Source organism: Dama dama, chromosome 5 (genome assembly GCF_033118175.1).
Source record: "Dama dama isolate Ldn47 chromosome 5, ASM3311817v1, whole genome shotgun sequence".
In the NCBI taxonomy this organism is placed as follows: Eukaryota; Metazoa; Chordata; class Mammalia; order Artiodactyla; family Cervidae; genus Dama; species Dama dama.
In genome coordinates, this window is record NC_083685.1 from 129960555 (window position 1) to 129983576 (window position 23022).

General features: G+C 48.9%; 1 protein-coding gene across 2 annotated transcripts in view; it reads right to left on the reverse strand.

Moving 5' to 3' along the window:
• Positions 1 to 1003: 1003 nt before the first annotated feature.
• MAP2K6 (mitogen-activated protein kinase kinase 6) overlaps positions 1004 to 23022 on the reverse strand; it is a 102160-nt gene continuing 80141 nt past the window's right edge. For both annotated transcript variants that reach the window (XM_061144990.1, XM_061144991.1), the window contains exons 5-12: positions 22042 to 22161; positions 20707 to 20823; positions 19983 to 20034; positions 16908 to 17035; positions 15807 to 15884; positions 13781 to 13920; positions 7313 to 7358; positions 1004 to 1347 (exon numbers count right to left, since the gene is read on the reverse strand). In XM_061144990.1, the coding sequence (XP_061000973.1) occupies positions 1270 to 1347; positions 7313 to 7358; positions 13781 to 13920; positions 15807 to 15884; positions 16908 to 17035; positions 19983 to 20034; positions 20707 to 20823; positions 22042 to 22161 (759 nt within the window). In that variant the 3' untranslated portion in view covers positions 1004 to 1269. The remainder of the gene's footprint in view (positions 1348 to 7312; positions 7359 to 13780; positions 13921 to 15806; positions 15885 to 16907; positions 17036 to 19982; positions 20035 to 20706; positions 20824 to 22041; positions 22162 to 23022) is intronic.

Below are 23022 nucleotides of genomic sequence, written 5' to 3' on the forward strand. Positions count from 1 at the left end.
CCATGGGTGTCTCTGGCCACGAGAAAGAGTTTCTGCTGCTTCATCAGCCTGCTGGGAATCCATCACGGAGCCAGCCTCCCGCCGCGCAGCAAGCCCCCACCAGAGGCGGCGCCTCGGGCTCAGCCGTCGGTCCAAGAATTCAGCCAGCGCCCCACGATCTTCCCACCTCACCAAGAAACTGCTCCCTGCCTTTATTTTTCTCCTACTGCAGCCCCTCCCTTTACCAGAAGGTTCTTTCATGAACAGAAAACCAAACCAGAAGAAGCAAGATGACAGTCATGACAGAGGCAGTCCCTGGGCACACACTTTGCAGGAAGCCACGGCAGAGGCAGGCATTGGTTCTCTGCGCGCGGAGACAAACTGCCCCTCAGGACTGACAAACCTCCTCCTTACCAAGGATGGATGTTACTTATAATAGCCTTTCGCAGGATTTGTGACGTCACACACACGTAGAAGGGTAGATAGGTGATGGAAAACCACGCTGCAAACCACATTTCACTATTACTACACCATACAGGCCAATAGAACAGTCAGATCTGTGACTCTCTGAGCTGTGACAAGAGTGATTTTGTGTCTTCCAAAGCTGGGAAAATGGTGTATGACCAGGCAACGTTGCCGCGTCACTGGAATACGCGGTGATGACCCCGGGTGGAGCAGAAACTGAGGAACGCAGCAGCAGCCACAACTCCACGTGAGCTCCTGGTGGATGTTTTGATCAGAATCCCAAAGATGCGCATGAAATAATCTCTTCTGGACCACAGACGCGATCGAACTTAAAAAATAAAAAAGCCTGTAAATACTGCCAACCCAATCTTGTCTTTTGTCTCCCCCCTCCTAGCATAAAATGGAATCTTGTCAACCAAGCGCTTAAACATAAATATTAAAATAATAAGTGGGACAAGCTACAGATCCACTCACAATTCCATCATGACCACAGCACCTTTTTACCTTTTTACCAATGCATCCGTTTCGTGAAGAACAGAAGTCTGAAAAGCTTACGGACTCATATGACACATCATTAAATATTTAATCACCTTTTTAAGTCCTAAGCTTTATCATATTTCATCCATCTAGACAGTTCATTCTATAACTATAGATTCCAAGGCCCCCTTTGGAGGGGGAAAAAAAAAGAGAAAATGGGGAGAAAAAAAACCTTCTGAGAGGCAGGGTTAAATTATCTCAAAGATGAGTTTCTATTGGCGCTTTAGTGAACATCAGCCTGTAAACCCACCAATCCACAGGAGGGTCAACCGATGGAGTCCATGGTATTTAGTCTCCAAGAATCGATTTTACAAAAGATGCCACGTCTGTCGCTTTGGATTCGTGTAGGGTGAAAAACGGATGTTGCTGGTGAAGAAAAGAAAAATGCTTGCTGTTAATACCGGTCTCTGACAACGCGTGAGATTAGCAACGGACAGATCTGGTTAGGTAACAAATTGAGTGCCCCTATCAGGGTTAAACTAGATCCTTTCCACCCCTTCCCAAACCAAGTAACCAAGTACACACTCAGGGATGCAAACTTCTTAAAGATGTCATTGAGGTGCTGCTCCTCCTATCTTGGTATCGCTTTGATTCCATGACAGAGTATCCACTGCTTTAAAATATACCTATGTAACCAGGCTATATACATCCCATGCATGGGTGCTAAGCACGTGTACTAAGACTCTGTGCTACCTGATGGACCGTAGCCCGTCAGGCTCCTCTGTCCACGGGGTTCTCTGGGCAAGAACACTGGAGTGGGTTGCCATTCCCTTCTCCAGGGAATCTTCGCGACCCGGGGATCAAGCCCACGTCTCTCACGGCTTCTGCGTTGGCAGGCAGGTTCCTTGTCACTGGTGGCGCCAGGGAAGCCCGTAAACATCCCATCAATGGGCAAATACAAGGAAGGGCAAAGATGGCTCAGAGATTCAGTTTACAAATAACCCTGGCACCTAGAAAGTAATCTTCAGACAAGGCAGCAAAATAATAAGACGTTTTAGAGATCTACGCACATTCAGTTCCCAAGAAGTGAGTGGTAGAACGAGAAGCCAGTTTTGGGAACAATGAACGGGCATTGCTCGCGCTTAACACTGGAGAACTGGTTTGCACCGAAACAGCGAACAGCGTTACTTCTTACGTCACGTCTACTGATAACAGGGCTTCACTGGTGGCCCAGACGGTAAAGAATCCGCCTGCAATGTGGGAGACCCGGGTTTGATCCCTGGGAGGATCCCCTGGAGGAGGGCATGGCAGCCCACTCCAGTATTCTTGCCTGGAGAATCCCATGCACAGAGGAGCCTGGTGGGCTACAGGCCGTGGGGTCACAAAGACTCAGACACGACTGAACCACTACACATAGCACATTGGTAACAAGTGATCCTTATGTCTCTCGACGATGACCTGATCCATGTGGAAAATAAAGTAGCCTGCCCAACCCTAGGTCTGCGAGGAGAAAACTCATCTTGGAGATTAAAAATCAAGAAGCAAAAAGGTGGTCTGTGCGCATGCTGCTCAGATTTAGTAAACTTGATGTCAAGTCCTGCTCTTCGCCAGGGGAAGAAGCATGGTCCAACGCAGGAAGCCACGCGTTTCCAAACGATTCTGAAGGAAACGAACCCACGGGCTCTGCCCCAGGGCCATCCACCTCAAATAGCTCAACTCCGTGACAGGAAGCGCCTGGCTGACACCCGGGAACCTCACACCTCCAGTTAGAAGTGGACACATCCGCTCACGGTCCACAGTCCTCCCACTGCAATCAGAACCAACTGATCAAACCAAAAAGGACAATTCCTCCAGGCAGAACCTAGGGCCTGAGCTGGCAGGGCCCCCTCCCAACTGTCTGGGGGCATTGCTCCTCTCAGGGACCCGTCAACAGCTAAACATGAGCATTTCTGCACACAGACATGTCGGTGACTCACGCCGCTTCCCCTGACTTTGAGGGTTTTGGTTCACAGCCTACGTGTTGCCTAGCTCTAGGCTTTCTAACTATATTTGTTTTAAACCTGAGAGCAGAGGGCTGGATGACTCAGCCCTGTGGGAACCTGGAATGCCCACCCATGGACGTTTTAGAAAACAATGCAAAGAGGAAAGGAACAAAGAAAGCAAGCCCCAAATAAGGTCAGTGGTCACCACGAAGTACAGTGACTCAAAAAAAAAAAAAGAGAGAGAGAGAGGTTTTCTGGCTTTGCCATTGGGTGCTTCATACCCACGATATTAACCAGACCTCCAGGTGCCGGGGCAGCCTCTGGAGCCCCTTGGATGAATAAAGGGCAGCACTACTTCTGATCACTAGCCACTTACACAGCACCCTTGCCAAGTGTTTTACCATCGTGCTTATTAGCTTTCGCACATCCTCTCAACATTTAGAGATCCTGTCATGCACTTTGAAGCCTTTCACTATCAAAACAGGACCTGTCCAGTCTCAGCGACTACTCCCCACGCCCGCCAGCCCCATCCTGTCTTTTGGTCGGCGGGTGGCTATTAGCTCAGGGGATCCAGCCTGGGTCTGTGATGGAATTCAATAACCGGACCTGAAGTCTCAAAAAAAAAAAAAACAAAAAAAACCAACTCCTCAGGCACCTTTTGGTTTCCTCTCAGGCCAGGAAAACACCGTGGGGGCGGGGGCTGCGGCAGGGGAGCAGGCGGGCGTGTGGACATGGACAGTGTGACGTGTCTCCTTGTGTGGGTTTTGAGGCTATAAAAGGTTGGGAGGGAACCAGTCCCTTCCAGAAGCAACCGACTAAGAATAGCAAGGATAGCAGCCAGGAGACAGCAGAGGAGACACCGTGGAATCGCCCCCAGACCACAGACCCAGGCTGGGCTTCTCAGAAGGGGTGGCAGGGAGGGCACTGGACTTCCCTGCTGGTCAAGTGGTGAAAAATCCCACCTGTCGACGCAGGGACACGGTTCGATCCCTGGTCCGGGAAGAGCCTGTGTGTCACGGGCCAACTGAGCGTCTGCATCACGACTACTGAAGCCGGCGTGCCCTAGCGTATGCACCACGACGAAGAGAGGCCCCTGACCTCTGCAACTGAAGAAAGCCCGTGAGCAGCAATAAAGACCCAGCGTGGCCATTAATTCATTAATTAAGAGGGGCCAGGTACAGGGGGAACTTGAACACCCTGCCTGGAGCATCACCACCAGCACCAAGAGTCTCCAGCTCCCCTGCAAGACCACGGTTTAGGAGGTCAGTAAGCCCTGCAGAGGGCTTTCCTGGAGGCCCAGACGGTAAGGAACCCGCCTGCCAATGCAGAAGACGCAGGTTTGACCCCTGGGTGGGGAAGATCCCCGGGAGAAGGGAATGGCAACCCACTTCCGTGTTCTTGCCTGGAGAATCCCATGGACAGAGGGGCCTGGCAAGCTGCAGTCCATGAAGTCACAGAGTCAGACACAACTCAGCAACGAAACAAAGTCTCTGTTTAACAATGTGGTTCCATCAAGGACATCCCAGGACATTCAGAGGACAGAATCACCTCCCTGGACCATCACTTGAGTCACCTGGGTTTTGTTTCTGGTGGTTTTCACCTAGGACAGGGGTCAACAATTGATGGACCAGAAGCCAAACCCAGCGGACTGCCTGTTTCTGAAATAAAGTTTTATCGGCACACAGCCGCACTCCTGTGTCTACCCACTGGATATGGCAGCTCTCATGCTAAAAGAGGAGTCGAGCTGTCCCAGCAGTCCCCAGAGCCTGAAGGATTTACTGTCTGTCTTTCTTGTCCGACTCTTTTACAACCCTGCGGACTGTAGCCCGCCAGGCTCCCCCATCCATGTGGTTCTCCAGGTGAAAAATACTGGAGTGGGTTGCCATTTTCTTCTCCAGGGGATCTTCGTGACCCAGCGATTGAACCTGCGTGTCCTGCATGGACAGTTTGTTTACCATGAGTCACCTGGCAAGCCCGAACCCTGTCTATCTAATAATCCTTTACAAAAACGCTGGCTGGCCCCCTACCCCAAAGAACAAGTCCCACTCAGTTACGGCCCCCAGTGGGAGCTTGAAAGAGAAAGCAAATGAGATGACCTTAAAGCCTGTCCACACCTCAACCCAAACAGGGAACAAAACATTTGGGACTTCTATAAGAGGGACATGTCTGGGTTGGGGCCTTAATTATACTTTTCTTCACCTGGAAAGAAGATTTTTTTTTTCTTTCCTTTCTACCTCTTCACCAACTCCTACAACCTCAACAATTGCCTCTCAGCATGTGTTTTCCCGAGGCTTCAGTCGAAGCATTTGGACTCAGAGTTTCCACTGAGAAACCTCAATCCCACGGGAAAGCAGGAGGCAGTCGTGACCTCACAAGGCAAGTCCATCCCCAGCGCCAGGAAGACGACTGCCCTGTAAGAGGCCGGGGGGTGACCCGCACGGCCCTGAAGCACTAATGTGCAGACCGCCAGCGCCCACGGGGCCGGGAGAGGCTGCAAAGGCAGATTCAACATCAGTTGCCCAAGGGCATTAAACGAGGACTCAGCAATTTTTCTCAAGTGTGCTCCATTGAAACCTCTGATAAGAAGTCACTTGGAAGGGGGAAAAAAAATGGTATGCATTTTCAATAGTCAGATATATATAAAAAACATACTTTTATCTGAAAAAAAAAAAATAGTGACAAACAAGGCACCTTTGAAACAAGAGGAGAGAAGCCCCCCAGGAACCGCTGAATGCGGGTTGCACTTTATGTGGAATCAAAGTTTAAAATGCTCTGGGGGCTGCACAAGAACTCCAAGACAAAGTAGCTAGGATTGAAAAGGCCCTTGACTGGCTATTATTGACATAATCAGAGAGGAAATGTTTAACCCAAACATGCGGCAGGCTGAGATTTTCTCAAGCATGACTCATCTCCCCTTCTGCCTCAACTGTGGGTGTTAGATAAATGCTGAGTCCCCAGGGGCTGCCTTTATATTTCACTGTACTAATTTTTTAACATTTTCATTTATTTACTGGCCACGTCGAGTGACATGTAGGATCTTAGTTCCCTGACCAGGGATCAAACCAGTGACTCCTGCGGTGGAAATGCAGAGTCCTACCCACTGGACCACCAGGGAAGTCCGGGGACTGCCTTTCTATTTTATTGGTTTACTGTTATTTATTTATTGGTCACGCTGCGAGACTTTCAGGATCTTAGTTCCCAAACCAGGGATTGAACCCACGTCCCCTGCAGTACAGGCACGGAGTCTGAGCCACTGGATCATCAGGAAAACCCCAGGGCTGCCTTTTTAAAGGGGACAAAGATGGCCAAGAAGGATGCTCAGTCCGTCTCTCCTCAAACTCTTCCCAGCATCTACTCATAGTCACCCAGTCGACGTGTGGTTCAGACTTAAATTCAAGCTTAACCAGAAGAACTGAAAATCCATGGGGTCTGCTGAGACCATCCAGGTCTGCTCTCTAGTCTCCTGGCAACTTTCAAGCATACGGTCGAGTACTGTTAACTTTAGTCCCTACGCTGTGCATTATGCCCCCGGATCTTACTCATCTGGTAAACAGAAGCTTGTGTTCTTGGACCACCTTTATCCGTTCCCCCAACGCTCCCACCCCTGGCAACCACCAGTCTACACTCCGTAAGTTGTTTTTTTAAGATTCCACATTTAAGTGAGATCATGCAGTATTTGCTTTCTCTGTCTGACTTATTTCACTTAGAATAATGCCCTCAAGCTTCACCCACGTTGTTGTAAATAACAGGATTTCCTTTTTTAATGCTTGAGTAATATTCCATTGTGTATGCGTGTGTATATGTATTATGTTTTCTTTATCTATGCATTTATTAATGGACACTCAGATTGTTTCCACATCTTGGCCAAGATAATAATGCTGCAGTGAACTTGGGGGTTCAGATATTTCTTCAAGATAGTGATTTCATTTCCTTCATATCTATGCCCAGAAGTGGAATCATTAATCATAAGATGGTGCTATTTTTAATTTCATGAGGTTTTCTATCCTGCCTGCACCAGCTCACATCCCACCAGGGAGCCTCTTTTCTCCGCATCTTCCCCAGAGTTCCTCTCTTAGCTTTCAAACCTTCCAGATGTGAGATGATATCTGACCGCATTTTTTTAAATAATACATTCTTTTTTAAAAGACTTTTTTTTTTGTTGATGTGGACCATTTTTAAAGTCCTTGTTGGTTTTGTTACGATATCGCTTCTGTTTTATGTTCTGGTTTTCTGGCCACGAGGCAGATCTTACCTCCCTGAGCAGGGATCGAACTGGCACCCCCTGCATTAGGAAGGCAGAGAGTTAACTGCTAGACCACCAGGGAAATCCAGATCATAATTTAGATGCCATTCACTTCCCCTGTTCCAACTGTTAGTCTGGACTCATCTACACCCCTAACAATACTCACCATAAGCTCTGGATATGTTGGCCTTTCTTTGGAATTCTTCTTCAAGCTTAAAGGGAAAAAAAAAAAATCACATTAAAATCTAGAAACCATCTGTGTTTCCACTAGACTAGGATTTCAGATCCTGCAGAAGAGTAAACAGAACCATCTTTAAAAATGTACTGAAAACATAAACCTCCTGCCTTGACTTTCCTCTTCAGTTACACTTACCAACGATGTTTTAAATCACTCTGTACCTTAACAGGAAGGGTAAGGGTGTGTGTGTGTTTACTTTCATTCTGTTTCTTTACCAAAGACATAAAAACTAGCTTTTATTATATATCAAAATACATATTCACGTTCCTTCAAAACACCTTTCAATCCATCCCTTCTTGCAAAGGCATTGGCAGGTGTTTCTTAAATCACATTTCTTATCTCCTCACTGTCTCCAATAGCTGGTTCTCTCTGCTTCTGATCCCCTTGCAGGTACAATCTGCTTTTATATGCTCCCTGCTGAACCTGCTTGAGACGGAAGCACTACGGACATAGAATGTGCCTAAGGTCACGCTGCAGTTTGACGACCTCTCGGCTGATGACCGAGAAAGCACGCTGGCCGTGGACTCAGCACGCTGGCCGTGGACTCAGCAAGGGTTCTTCTTAGAAACACTCGGTGGGCCTGCGCTGCCATGAAGAGGCGCCTACCACCCAGCTGTCTGCCCACAGAACTCCTAATCACACCTGATACCAGAGGCAACAGTCATAAAACCCCAGAGAGAAGAGACCCACCCCTCCATCCACCTGCAGCCTTAAAATGGAAGAGAAAAGAGAGTTTATTTGGCGTTGGAATCCCAGGTTACAGAATGGAGGAAAGGATGATTTTGAAAAGTATGATTTGGGAGGCAACCTGCAGAGCCCTCTGCCCATGGGCCCTAAAATCATCCACGAATGAAAAGGACGTCTGTTTGGCATGGAAGAAACTCAAAAAGTGACGGAATATTGGGTGGCCAGGATTTGTGCTAATGGATCACCTGGAGCAAGTGAGACCTGTGAGGTGTGCTGTGAGCCCCCCTCCTCAGAGATAACAACGATCGAGGGCAGGCCCAGATGCAGAGCCAGAGAGGGAAACGGCTGAAACACTCAGGGTTGGAAAAAACTCGAAATGGAAAAAAAAAAAAGGAAGCTTTTTGAAGCAGAACAGCCGAGAGCAGCCTCCCCAGGGACTCCAGGCAGTGCTGCGGTGGAGGGCGGGGAGCCTGAGACGCAGGACAGCTGCCGACTGCGGGCGGATCCAGCACCCAGCGACCTCACCGCCCGGACAGCCGGAGAGAGAGCGCTCCGTCTCAACTGAGGCTCAAACGAGAATGCGGGAGAAAGCAGGCCAGCAACGCCACGGCCAGGCTGGCGCGGGAAGGCGTGTCTGAGCGGAAGGAGGCGACCTCCAGCCCCCACTGATGACGCCTCATGTGCCTACGTGCTGAGCCTCTAGAAGGCTCCACCAGCAGTTCCCAGCTGCAGGTGGTTTTGCCCTCCAAGGCACACTCGGAGACGTCTGCAGGCATTTCTGGTTAACGCAGCTGGTGGTGTTGGGGGCTGTAATTCACATGTAATAGGTAGAGACCGAGGCTGTTGCTCAACATCCCATAATGCCCAGGACAGTTCCCCAACAATAACTTTGATTTATCTTTATTTCTTTTTTTGAGAAGTATAGGAAAAAACACAACTATTGGAGGATGACTGCTCTACAGTGATGTGTTGGCTTCCGCCACATATCAAGATTTATCTTCTAAAAAAAGAATTCCTAAAACTTCAAAGATTGCTGGTGAACAGGTTATTTTTGACTTATGGGCTCTGATTAGAAAGCTCAAAATGTACAAGCACTACTGCAGAGTATTGACGGAAAATATTTACACAGCGCACCGAGGCTGTTTATTGATTTAATATAACTGATACAACCCATTCTCTCCACCTTTTAAATCAAGAACACTTCAAAACACGGGCTAAGAATAGCAAAATACTCAGGGTGAGGTTAGGGAGAAAAGCAAATTTTCCACGTTGAATAGGAAGCACTTGAAATTCAGTACAAAATAACAACTGTGGAGTTCAAAGCTACACCAATTTCTTTTTGGATCCGAGTCAGACTTTTGAATTTTCAAGTGGCTTGTCGTTTTCAAGCGTGCAATTAGCTAACTGCCCTAATTCCCCTTCCAAATGCCACAGCACACACTCCTGACCGTAGCTGACACTAAGACGCGGCTTCGTGCCGTGCTGAGAACTGCTAGCTTCAGGCTTGTGCTGAGCCGAGGGTTTCTGCCCCTTTGAATCCCACCGAGCTGACCATTTCCCAGAAGGACTCCCGGGAGCGTCCGCAGAAGAAAGCCACTGCTCGCCTCCCGAGCCACACGCTTGTCCTGAGCTACGTAAATACCCAGGGCCTCTTTGCACTGTCCCTCCTGAACAAGTCAGCAACTATATCTGATCGTCTCTGTTCTGCGCCTGTTTCTCTGAGTCAGACAGGACCAGCGTCTGGGCGGGTCTCTGGCCACCAAGGGGCTTCGGGCCGGGGGACGGGGCACTGAGCTCTGAAACAGGCCTGAGCCTCAGCAGGAAGGAAGTCAAGCCTTGGGGCACTCGGCTCAGCTGGTCTCCAGGGAGCTACTCTTACTCCCCAAGCCTGTGTCCAACTTCAAGAGGTTATGGTGAAAGAATGCAAGCCTGCCAAGATTCCATTTTTGCAGAAACTCTGTGAAACCTTCTGCAGGACCAGGGTGTAGGACTTTTCCATTTCTCTGCTGAGAAACGGCCAGTGTCTCCTGAGATAAGAAAGCCACATGGGCCTCCCTGTGGCTCAGTGGTGAAGAATCCGCCTGCCAGAGCAGGGGACATGGCTTCGATCCCTGGTCCAGGAAGATCCCACACGGCGTGGGGCACAGAGCCTGTGTGCGCCCCAACTCCTGAGCCTGCTCTTTGGAGCCCGGGAGACACAATCCCGAGTCCTAGAGCTGCAACTGCTAAAGCCCGCGCGCCTGGGGCCCCTGGTCCGCAGCGAGAGAGGCCACCGCGGGGAGAGGCCCGCTCACCGCAGCCGGAGAGGAGCCCCCGCGCTCTGAAGCCACAGGGGCCCGAGCAGCAACTGCCAGAAATAAACAGACAAATAAACGAAATTACATTAGAAAAAGAAAGCCACGTGTAGGAGAAAAAAGTAAGAAAATGTCATTCGCTGGTGCTTATTTGAAAGTAAGCACAGAAAGCAAGAGTTTGTAAGAAATCTCTGTTGCTGCTGTTTTCTTCAAGTTCATATGGAATAAATGTCTTGACTCGCTTTTCTTTTCTCTCTGCCCCTCACTCCCTCTGATGTTAGTGCTAAAGAAAGATACCAGCAGAACCCTGGGCTCTATCAGGTCATAAGTTGGAGAGTGATAGCAGGTAAGTGCCCCTGCTCCACCACAAAAATCAGATCACGGCATCCGGTCCCATCACTTCGCGGCAAATAGAAGGGGAAAAAGTAGAAACAGTGACAGATTTTATTTTCTTGAGCTCCAAAATGACTACAGATGGTGACTGCAGCCACAAAATTAAAAGATGTTTGCTCCTTGGAAGACTAGCTATGATAAACCTAGACAGCATATTAAAAAGCAGAGACATCACTTTGCCAACCAAAGTCCATATAGTCAAAGCTCTGATTTTTTCCAGTAGTCATGTACTGATGTGAGAGTTGGACCGTAAAGAAGGCTGACTGCCAAGGAATTGATGCTTTCAAATTGTGGTGCTGGAGAAGCCTCTTGAGGGCTTGAGAGTCCCTCGGGCTGCAAGGAGATCCAGCCAGTCCATCCTAAAGGAAATCAACCTTGAATATTCACTGGAAGGACTGACGCTGAAGCTGAAGCTCCAATACTTTGGCCACCTGATGCGAAGAGCTGACTCATCTGGAAAGACCCTGATGCTGGGAAAGATTGAGGGCAGGAGGAGAAGGGGACGACAGAGGATGAGATGGTTGGATGGCATCACTGACTCGATGGACATGAGTTTGAGCAAGCTCTGGGAGTTGGTGATGGACAGGGAGGCCTGGCGTGCTGCGGTCCAAGGGGTCACAGAGAGTCGGACACGACTGAGCGACTGAACAACCACAAGAACTGTCAGCTGACCAGCAGTGACCAGAGGGGTATGACCACCAGGCGGAAGCCCCGGATGAAAAGCCCAGCAGCAGAGGATGCAGCTTCTGGGACTAACTTGGGAGAAAACGAGCAGGAAAAGGCAGCCTCGTGGGGACGGCCATGAAGACGCCCTGCGCCCCGCGGGCAGGGTTGGCCAGGCTGCGATCCGGACAGCAGTCACACAGGAAGCTGCAACTTTCACAAACGCGTGCAAACATTAAAATTAGGAAACTTTTAGTTTTTCAAGGCTTTCATTTAAAAACATAAAACCTGTGAAAAGCTTTAACACTCTGACTCTAGGGGAAGTTCTAAGTAAGAAGAAAAATCGATGAAAGATAAATAAAGTAATTGAATGATTACTCAATAAATTGTACAAGAGAAGTAGCTTTCTGAACAGGAGGCAGTTGACAACGGGTCCACAGATCGTAGGCATAAGTCAGGGGTTCTGACCCCAGCCCTCCAGGAAAATGATGTGAGAACATCTGATCAACCCGGGTATTCAGGACCACCCCCTCCCAGACCAATTAAATCAGAATCTCTGAGGCCAAGCAGTACGTGATGCACATTTGAAAGGTCTGTTATGTTTAAAAGTTGGCAACTGGAGTTGAGAACCTTTAGATTAAACTGGTGATTCACACCAGGCCACTGGGCTTTGTCAAGCTTTTCATACCAGCTTTGTTCTTATCAAAGTTTTCTGAAGTTCCCAGAATCTTGGGGAAAAGGGAGGTGGGAGAAAGGTTATGAGGCAGAGAGTCTGAAAAGCTTCCTTAAATAAGATCCTTCCTCCTCACCACCCCTCTTGAGAAGGATGGGTCTGAACCATCCAAGACGAATCATCCGTTTCCTCCGTGACCTCGAAGACAAGGAAAACAAACAACAGACTCCAGGTTCTTGAAACCAGAAGGCACAATCCTGACGCCATCTCAACCTGGCAGATGTAACCACCACACCTGGTGGCTCAGTCAAGGAGAGCAGAGAGGGGACACCACCCAGGCGTCCAGAGGATGCACTGATACGTATCCAGAGGCGCCCAACAGGCAAGCGTCACACAGCCCATCAGGCCAGCCTCTCTGGCCATTCAGCCAAGACTAAAACAAAAACAACGGAAAGTCAGCCTCACGTATCCTTAGGGGAAAGTGCCAGGGGTGACGGGCCTAGAGCTGGTGAAAAACCCAAGGGGCCTTCGCTTCACAAGCAACAGACAGCCGCTTGGTGTTACCACGTTTTGCAGTAAAAGCTGCATTCAGAATGCTTCTTCCAAAGTGCGTGGAGGCCAAGGAAGGGTAACCTTGGGGGAAGCCAGCCTCTCCAAGGGCGGCAGAATGGTAGCCCCTTCCTTAGCGCTAAGTGAGCAGAGCCGGACCCTCAGCGACCACAGCCAGGCTTCCCAGCATCTCCGACGGCCTCTGCCCCAGCTCACAGCTGCGGGGCGGGCGCCCAGGATCACCGCCTGCGATCCGTCACGGCACCGTCTTTCCAGCGGTGTAAATGATCATCAGTATCAAGTCATGCTGGGCACCCTGGGCCCCGTGCAGACGGAAATCACTAGGTTTTCCAGAGCAAACAGTCCCCTCTCCTCGTTTCCTCAACTGCACCAGCGACTCCCATGAAAACAAACTCACAGCATCAGTACCCTCCTTCCGTCTCTCCACTCCTACTTTATTTTCCCTTCTCAGACGTGGCCCCGCCCCAGCCGGTACCGTCCACTGTCCACTTCCGGACAAGCAGAGCCAGCAGGGGAGCATGTCTTCTCTAAGAGTCCGCCTAAAACACCAGAATCACTCGATGAGACGTCTAGGTGCCTAAGGGCAGCTCTGAACGTAGCCTCTGTCTTCTCACCCAGAGTAATTCTTTGCATTGTATCTACTCTCCACCCGAGCCCTCCATTGGTCCCCCAACTCTCTCCTTACGCTCTGGTCCACATCAAATGGCTCAGCCTCTGTGAAGGAGTTTCCCACTCCCGTGAGAGTGTGCATGAGGCTCCTCCCGCCGGGAACACCTTCTCATCCTCCACTCCCTTTTCCCCGGCACACACCTCACCTGGTCCCAGCTCGGGATGTATCTCCTCCAGAAACTCTCCCCTAAGGCCTTTCCTCTGAGTTCCCCAAAGACCCAGTGCCCATCTCCCGTCTGGACCTGGGCTAGAATGACCAAGCAGGGACACTCCCCCCTGTGGCTCTGAGCTCAGCGGGGACCAGGAAGAGCCGTCTTTGTTGCTTAGCAACAGGATACACTCCATCCACACTGGGGGTGGACGTGGGCACGTGGATGAGACCGATGGAGGAAGTCAGGAGGACCCCATCCGCCTTCACCCCGGCTTCTGGGAGGCAGGCCTTCTTACCACTGTGAGGTAAAGTCAACAAACTCTTCGGAGAACTTGTCTGCGGGCAGCTGCGGCGACGGCTCCTCCACCACCTGTTTGAGCTGCTGGAAAGGAGTCCCCCACGAGTCGTAGGGGAACCGGAGGATGGCCAGCTCGATCTGGGGGGGAGAGGAACACGGGAGATGAGCGCTGACTCTGGGCTACTGTGTTCCCGGGGCATCCGCGGGGGCATCCATGTCGTCCCAGGAAAGCCGGAGGGCAACCGGGTGGGGACAGTCGGGTGAAACGTGCAGAGGGGACGCCAGTGATGCCATGTTGGCTAGCAGCGTGCCTCCACGTCCCGGAGCTAGGGGTAACATCGCCCGGGAGACAGCCCCTCAAGCCTGTAAAAGCGGGTCCTCACTAAGAGGAAATCCACCCTGAATATTCACTGGAAGGACTCATGCTGAAGCTGAAGCTCCAATAGCTTGACCACCTGATGCGAAGAGCTGACTCATTTGAAAAGACCCCGATGCTGGGAAAGATTGAAGGCGGGAGGAGAAGGGGACAACAGAGGACGAGATGGCTGGATGGCATCACCAACTCAGTGGACATGGGTTTGAGCAAACTCCAGGAGTTGGTGATGGACAGGGAGGCCTGGCGTGCTGCAGTCCACGGGGTCGCAGAGAGTCGGACATGACTGAGCAACTGAACAACCACCTCACTGAAACCCAGAGCGGCTCTTCATAAAACAGAGCCTGCAGTGTGTGACCTCAGGCTGAAAGCAGCCAGGTTTTCAAACATTTGGTCTAAAAGGCAGTTCTCGCCCGAAGACGCTTACCTCTGTTGCCACCTGCTGGTCACATGTGGGAATGGAAACAGACTGGGCCAAATGGCTGCTCTGTTTTTGGCCTTGAGTGAAGGCCGCTTTGCTGTTACAAGATCACGTGCCTTCTGGGCAAGGATGTGAAATAGCTCACGGGATTTACTCAGCTGCCGTGTCTGGGAAGGAACCAGGACCACCACGGGTCCTTCCAGACCTCGGTGATACACTGAGAATTTACGATCAGCAGTTACAAATCAGGCTCTCACTGCATGTAACTTCAGGGCCGTGCCTGAGGAAATTAGCCTGTTTGTTAGTATGTATTGGGGCTACACCTGTAATCAACAGCCAAGCCTTCTCTCATAACCATATTCCAAGAAGCTGAGCCCATGCCTGGGATAGCAAAGCTCTCCATATTAGGGTTGAGGACGGGTGGCAGAGATTGGGACTTTGGGATGGATGTGCTGTATTTAAAACAGACAACCCATGAGGACCTGCGGGACAGCACAGGGAAGTCTGCTCAATGCTCTGTAATAACCCAAGAGGGGAAGGAATTGGAAACAAATAGATGCAAGTGTAACTGCATCACCTCACTGTACACCCAAAACCAACACAGCACTGTTAATCAGCTACGTGGCTGAGAGGGCAAAGAATCTGCCTGTGATGCAGGAGACCTGGGTTCAATCCCTGGGTCAGGAAGATCCCCTGGAGAAGGGAATGGCTACCCACTCCAGTGTTCTTGCCTCGGAAATCCCATGGACAGAGGAGCCTGGCAGGCTGCAGTCCATGGGGTTGCAGAGTCAGAAACAACTTAGCAACCAACAAAACATGCTCCAATATAAAACACATTTTTTTAAAAAGCCCTATCATGGTCCGCACAGATTCGTGCTCTTGGAGTAGCCCAGGCTTCTGCATGCTTGATTAGAGTAGTTTAAATTTAAACCATAAGGATAGCTCTCAGGAACAGCAGCCAGACCCTCTCGTTTTACAGCTGAGGACAGCGAGACAGTCGGTGTGACTCCATCAGTCCCTCAAGGGCACACACCTCCTTGGAGATAGAATGGGGAGAACTGGGGTTTGCCCAGTTCCGGCTCAGGGTTTCTGCCGCCCCGCTCTGCAGAAAATCTTGCTCTCTCAGATCAGCTTCAAAGGCGTCCACCTCTAGCTCTTGAGGTCCACCCCACCCCGGCCTCACGCCCCAACCCCCCTGCCCCCCGGTCCACAATTATTATCACAGGCTACCATGGTGATGCCCAAACTCCAGATGTCGGACTTCACGCTGTATCCCTTCTGGTTGAGCTCTGGGTTTATTCTCTCAGGCTGGAAAGGAGACAGAAAAAGACAACTGAGATGACATTCTTGGCTCAGAAAAGTCTCGGGGGTGGGGTGGCAGTGGCCGCCAAGTGAGCTATTGTGAGCTGTTAACATGCCTCCCAGGCCGGGAGGCTCACTCACGACGGTGAAGACCGACGTCTCCACGGGGTTTGCAGACATCTCTTCTTGGAGACGACAATGCATCAGAGCCCCCTCACAACTCACAAGCAACTTCAGTTTGGCCTCACAAAGAGCACGCTATACAGCATACCATTACTCTGCCCGCCTCGAGGTTTCCTCGTTTAAAAGACCGCCAAGGAAGTTGGTTAAGCATCCTCCTCCTGGGCGGGGGACACGGGTTCGATCCCTGGTCGGGGAACTAAGATCCTATAGGCTGCAAGGCAACTAAGCCTGCACCCTGCAACTAAGACTCAAGGCAGCCAAATAAATGAATAAAATACCAACAGTCCAGACTCAGTAAAAACAATCCGCAAGGGTCGCTGGGCTACTGTCTGGTATTAACAGACCTCAACCACTTTTAGGTAATCATGGCCACAAAGCTTTTAAATTCCAAGCACGTGTTCATTTCCAAATAGAATGTTTACAGTAGAAGTCCCTTAAATTAAAGGGAATCCCAAGGTCTCTGCCAAGAGCAATGAATCTTCACAGCTACGAGGCTCCCTCGAGACTAACCTAATGGACTTCGTTGGGGAATTGAAATTCTTCTCTCTGCTCTACTTTCAACAAAGAAGGTAGCACACCCCTGCAACCCAGAGTGGAAAACTGGGTGAGCTTTATGTAATGCTTTTTCAAAGAGTATACCTCTTCCTCTGATTTTTTTTTTTTTTTAATATAAGAGAAGGAAGGGACTCGGGATTTTAGACAGGAGATATCTGAGAAGAAAGAAGGTGCAGATACTTCTTGTGCCTTGGGCATATTTCAATGCTCCCTCCTTGGCCGCCCAGGTCGTGTTTCCTGGCAGGGTTTGGCAGCTGCACTCCCAACGCCACCCCCAGGCGCTGTACTCACAGCCATGTACGGTTTGCATCCGGCATCGATGGTTTTAGCCACGGAGTCGACCAGGTAGCCGCTGATGCCGAAGTCGCACATCTTCACCTGCCCCAGGGCGTTGATGAGCACGTTGGAGGGCTTGACATCTGCAAGTGGAGACGGTCGGGAGCCTGGGGGCGCGGCAGCAGCTCTCAGCCACCAGGGGGCCTGGAGCCTCCACGCCCTCAAGACTCACTCGGAGGAGCAATGCCACCCCAGTTACACAACGAACTACACTCCGATAGAACGTGACTTTTTTAAAAAAGAAGGGAAAACACCAAACCTAACAAGAAAGGGGGAAAAGCAACTTGATTTCCTTGTCATTAAAATCTTTTAATGTTTTTCTTTTTATCGTGGTGGAAGTCACATAACATAAAGCATACTGTTTTTACCATATAACTGTCCAGTTCAGAGGCACATTCATACTGTCGTGCGACACTCACCGTCATCCATCTCCTGGATTTCCCAGCTTCCTAAACTGAAGCTCTGTCCCCATTAAACACTCAGGGCCCATCCTCCCTGCCCTCCCCACCATCCTGCCCTTGGCATCTACCAGTGTACTTTCTGACGCCATGAATTTGACTATTCTAGGTCCCCTGTATAAGTGGCATCATCAAGCAGTATTTGTCTGCACCTGCTACTTACGGGAATGCATTTTTAAGGTTGACTTAATATTTTTACTTCAGTTTACAAAAGCAGAGTTTACTAAGTTGACTTGGGTTATGGAAAACTTAGAAATAAAGACCAAGGACATACTTATATATGCATGAAAGACAGACCCTAAGATGATAGTAGCAGTGTTCAGCGTGAGTAGAGTCACAAAAACGTTTCTCATTAGCTCATCCGGTCTCATGTCATTAATTCTGGTTCTGATGGATCTTGGGTGAGTGGTCTGCTTTCCATGTCATGCTCTGTCCTTCTCGTCAGACTGAGAACCCATCAATGGAAACAACTGCTTCCTCTAATTTCTCATCTTCATCGTTCCCGTACAGGTGGTGAGAGCTTAGACCTTGATGCCTGAGTGGAACGCCCAGTTCCCTGGGCAGACTGTTTCCATTACGCTAGAGGCACAAGCCCTAGAGGTCTGCCCATTACCACGCTGTTCCTGCCACGAACAAGACTGTGTTGTGCCCCCAAGCATTTATTATGAAGGTAGAGCTTGTGCTAAGGGTTCTGATGATGATAATGCTTTAAAAGCCCAGTTCATAACGATCTATTCTGCATTCAGTGGGCTGAAAAGGCAGACTGAGACATAATACATCAAATATGCTTCTGCAAGAGGTGTGTCAGAAGTCACAGGTGTAACTCGTCATAAACCCAGATATTCCAGACCAGGAGGCGGGTCACAGAATATGCATGTGGGCAGAGTGGACTTCCCAGAGGAAAGAATCCGCCTGCAATGCAGAAGACGCAGGTTCGACCCCTGGGTCGGGAAGATCTCCTAGAGGAGGAAATGGCACCCCACTCCAGTACTCTGGCCTGGAGAATCCCACGGACAGAGGAGCCTGGTGGGCTACAGTCCATGGGGTCACAAGAGTCTGACATGACTGAGTGACTAAACCACCATCACCAGAGAGGGTTTACTTTACAATTCTTAAATGAGCTCTTCAGTCTGAAAAGATAAAAGGCACCCTCCCAGCCAGATGAACCATCATTATGTATGGATGATGAAATTAGAAATTTAGAAAATAAAGTTAATTTTTTCCCTAAGTGACACGTTTCACAAAGGGCACATACTCAAAAGAAAAAAGTTATTCTAAAAACTTTAAAAATTATCCTTTGTAATTTTCCCTTAAACAGCAAATACACAAATTTCATTTTATTATCTTCTACACTTTATAAACATTCTCTGCTATGAATGAACTGTTTCACAACTTTGAAATAAGTCTTTAAAATTCAGCTTCACGTTGTGGGTAATCTGCGTCCCTTTTCTTAACTGGATTCCTCCCCACTTTCTTTTTGGCCTCTTCTTCCTTGACATTTTTCCCATTTTTGATAGTAATAGTCAGTAAAAGCCACCATAACAGGCATGTTTTTTGAGACATCTTACATTATTTCAGGCTCAGAGTATAACAGTGATCAGGTCACAAGAACCTATCAGCTACCAACACTGTTCATACATTTTTTGGAAAACTGAGTGTACATGCCTCTTCCGAGACGCGTTCCTTGACTCTGCTCACCCATGCTGATCACGTCCGTGTTTCCTATTCTACCTGCACGACTTCCGTGGTTGGTACTTTTGTATTTCTAACGTGGGTTTTTTTCCCCCGTGTGTATATATGCCTCACTCCCCTACCAAGAACTCCTATGTAGAATTTGGATAAGAATATATTTTCTTCATAGATACCTGTCAGGACATCTATTGTAGCGCTGTATAAATACAGTGCCGTATAAATGCTGGGAAATAACTACGCAAGTTACACGGATGGATGAAGGCATGGAAGAAAGATGGAAGAAAGGATGTCTGGGTGGACGGACGGATGGGTGGACGGATGGATGGGTGGATGGATGGATGGAAGGATGAAGAGGTAACAGGTCAGCAGAGATACAGAGAGGAGGGAGCAGAGGAAGACACACCTGTCAGCCCTTTCATCCTGTCCTGACTCCCGCTGTCTGAAAGGGCCGCGCTTTATACCAGAACTTCTCAGACCCTCACGGCCCAAGAATTACCTGGGGATCTTGTTAAAATGGAGGTTCTGACTCAGTTAGTCTTGGGACTCAAGATTCTGCTTTTCGGCGATGGCCAATACTAGGGGAATTTTTATCATATTCTCTAAAATTCTCAGTGGGTAATAGCGCCACTCTCCTTGGCAACAGGCAGTTCATATTCAAATTAGGCCTAATACACAGCTCACATCCCTTGATGTCCTCAGACATAATCATGAGCAGCTCTTTATATGATCTGCTATCCAATCCCAAATGGAAACCCCTCCTCTGTTCTCTCGCCTGACTCAATTTCATCCACTGGGGAGAAAAAAAAAAAATTAATAAAACTCAGGTGAAAGAAATAAAATTGATAAAAGGAACAGCCAAGGCAGCGTCACGGACACTTACCTCGGTGAATGACAGACAGCTTACTGTGTAAATGTTCTAAGGCTTTTACAATCTGCAAGAGAAACACAAGATGGATTTATGTCCCCCATCACTGGAAAGCAACTGCATCTTAAGTAAATCCACATTTATTATCCCTGGCTTACAGTCCCAAGGGGAGGTATTTTCTCCAACAGTGGTGTTCCTAGCCAGGAAAATACACGGAAGTGGTACGCATTAGACCCTGCCCACCAGAGAGATGACGCCAGAGTGCAGAGAGGTGGCCTCACTGGTATGTTCTGATTCTCCACCTGGAACCCCAGCGTCTTTTCCTCTCCTCCCTCCTGGGCCTCAGCAGCCATGAAGGGAGCAGCTTCCCTGCCTTCTTGCCCCCTCCTGTGCCTATTAATCCTAAGAAAACATTTACAACTCCACAAACGAAAATCAAGATAAACCAGCATCAGAACACAGACACCAGGAACGTGGTCCTAGCCAATGAACGCGCTGCTCAGAGGCACTTCAGCGGAAAGCCTCCCAGGCCGGGTCAGGAGCAGAACCTCGTGTAGGTCAAGCCCAGAAAGAGAAGCGTCCATCGATCCATCCACAGACGCACTCGTGCAATCAACACACACAGATGGGACGGGCGCTCCAGTCCAGGCGGTGGTTCCGGTACGGAGGGAACAGACACACACGAGGCCCAGACTTCCCCGTGCTCCTTGGACGGGGCTGGGGCTCGCGATGTACTCACAGAAACTGCTATTTTCCCTAAGATGTCCTCTGGGATTGTTTGGCCTTTATCGATCACTTGTTTGTAGAATTTATCTAGGGACGTGTCCATGAGCTCCATGCAGATCCAGACATCCCCCTGGAGGCCGGTTGGTTCGGAGACGGTCAGAGAGGATGGAAAGGGGAGAAAAGGAGGACGCAGTTAGCATCTGTCGGGAGGAACGGGCCACTTCCTGCTTGAGTTTTTGGAGGAAATGCACAGTGTCCTTCGAGATCTCAATGAAATTTATAAATGGGCAAAATATTACCTCCAAAAAGCAAGCTAGCAGACAGCCAAACAGACCGGCCTGTGATCACCCACTCCTTAATGAAAACTGGGTTCTAAATGCTAACACCCACAAGCTATAGGATCCCAGCAACCCAAGCCTTTACAGTTACTGTTATCTAAGACAGCAGTCTCCAGGCTTTTTGGCAACAGGGGCCAATTTCGTGGAAGATGATTTATCCATGGACCAGAGTCGGGTGGGGGGCGTGGTTTCAGGATGATTCAAGTGCATTACATTTATTGTGCACTTGGCTTCTATTATTATTGCATCAGCTCCACCTCGGATCATCAGGCATTAGATCATGGAGGTGGGGGGCCCCTGCTCTGGGAGTTATGACCAGATACCAACTCTATGCCTGACTGCCCACACTGACCACTGGTAACAGTTTATCATTTACAGGCTGGTTATAAGAGGGAGATGAAAACAGATAACCATAAGGACCTATGTATAGCATAGGAAACTCTACTTGACTACTCAGTATTACAGGGCTATACGGGGAAAAATATCTTAAAAAGTGTGAGTATATATATACACAGAGCTGATTCACTGTGTTGTATAGCAGAAACTAACAAGATTGTAAATCAAGTATTCCCTAATAAAAAACTTTTTAGAAAGGGGAGGGGATGACAATTCATATCATCGTAAAGTGAAAAGCAGAATTGGAAAAAAGAAGCAAATATGAGGCCATCCACTGTAAAAGGCTGCCTGGAGTGGCCAAAAGATCAGAGCATTTGAGATTTCAAGGGACTGATACAAATCCATCTGTAAGTTGATAGAGACCATTTTGCCAAGAGAGACAAACCAGAACGGGAAGCAGAAAGGGAATCCCAGCATTTTGAAAGGGCTAAACACATTGGAAAATATCATGGTTTCAAGCTAACTTTGCACCAACATTTCACGAGCATGAAACTCTCTACAGAAGACAAGTCGGACAAGGAAGCGCCCTGTGACTGCGCAGGTGTTTGTGTGATCGGGGAAACGTCTTTTTCAGTTACCACTTGCCTTGCAGCTTTGAAGGTACTACCACCTACCTCTCGGAAGAGCGCGCCGTAAAAGGTGACCGTGAAGGGACAGTCCACGGTCCTCATGGAGATATCCAGATCCATCAGTAGCCGCTTCTGCTCTTGGCTGTTGACCGTGGCCCGGATCCGCTGATGGGAATGCATGGAAAATGGACCGTTACTGCCCTGAGGATGGGTCTGTCAACAAGGATCCCCTCCCGAGAACAGTAGGAAAATTCACAGTACAGCTGCTAGCAACAACTGTTCAAATACCTACCCTAAGCGATGACCTATCTGTAACAAATGAAAAGTAAGGAACACTGTTATCCATTTGATTTACCGAATAATCCCCAGGAGAGAAGCAAACCGATCATCTACTGTGGAGAGTGTGCAGATGTTTGGTAAGGCATTGCCAAGTTACAAAACAGCCCAATTTTCCTGTGGGTTTAGTGCAAAGAGGCCAGAGTATTCATTGATTTGGGGCTGATTTGGGCTCATACCAAAAAAAAAAAAAAAAATGCCGAACTTCCCTTTTTGCGAACAGGTAAAAATATTTGGACTAAACAGAAACTGAAGAAGAGTTAGTTGATTGAGGAATGGGATAAGGAGGAGTTGGACTGAAATGGAGACACTGTTCACATCTCTCTCTTCTAAGAGAAGAGAGACTAACCAACCACACCAGTAAATGTAGCCCCAGAGACAACATGACCGTGTCATTAAATGACAAGACAATATGATATCACGAGGCTTTCACATTTTTCGCCTGCGGAGCAAAGGGCCTGCAGGAGAAAAAACTGAAAAATCTACAAGGTAAGCGAAAGATGCCAGCATTCTCCAAAAAAAAGGAATCCAGGTCATCTGACCAGCCACATGCCTGACAACCCATCTAGAATTAACACACTGGGCCCGCTCCAAGGTCCTCCCAACATCTACTCAAGAAATATGCGATGATTCTAAATTTCTTTTTATAGCTCCAAAACTATGCAAATTTGCTCAAGATGACTTTACCCT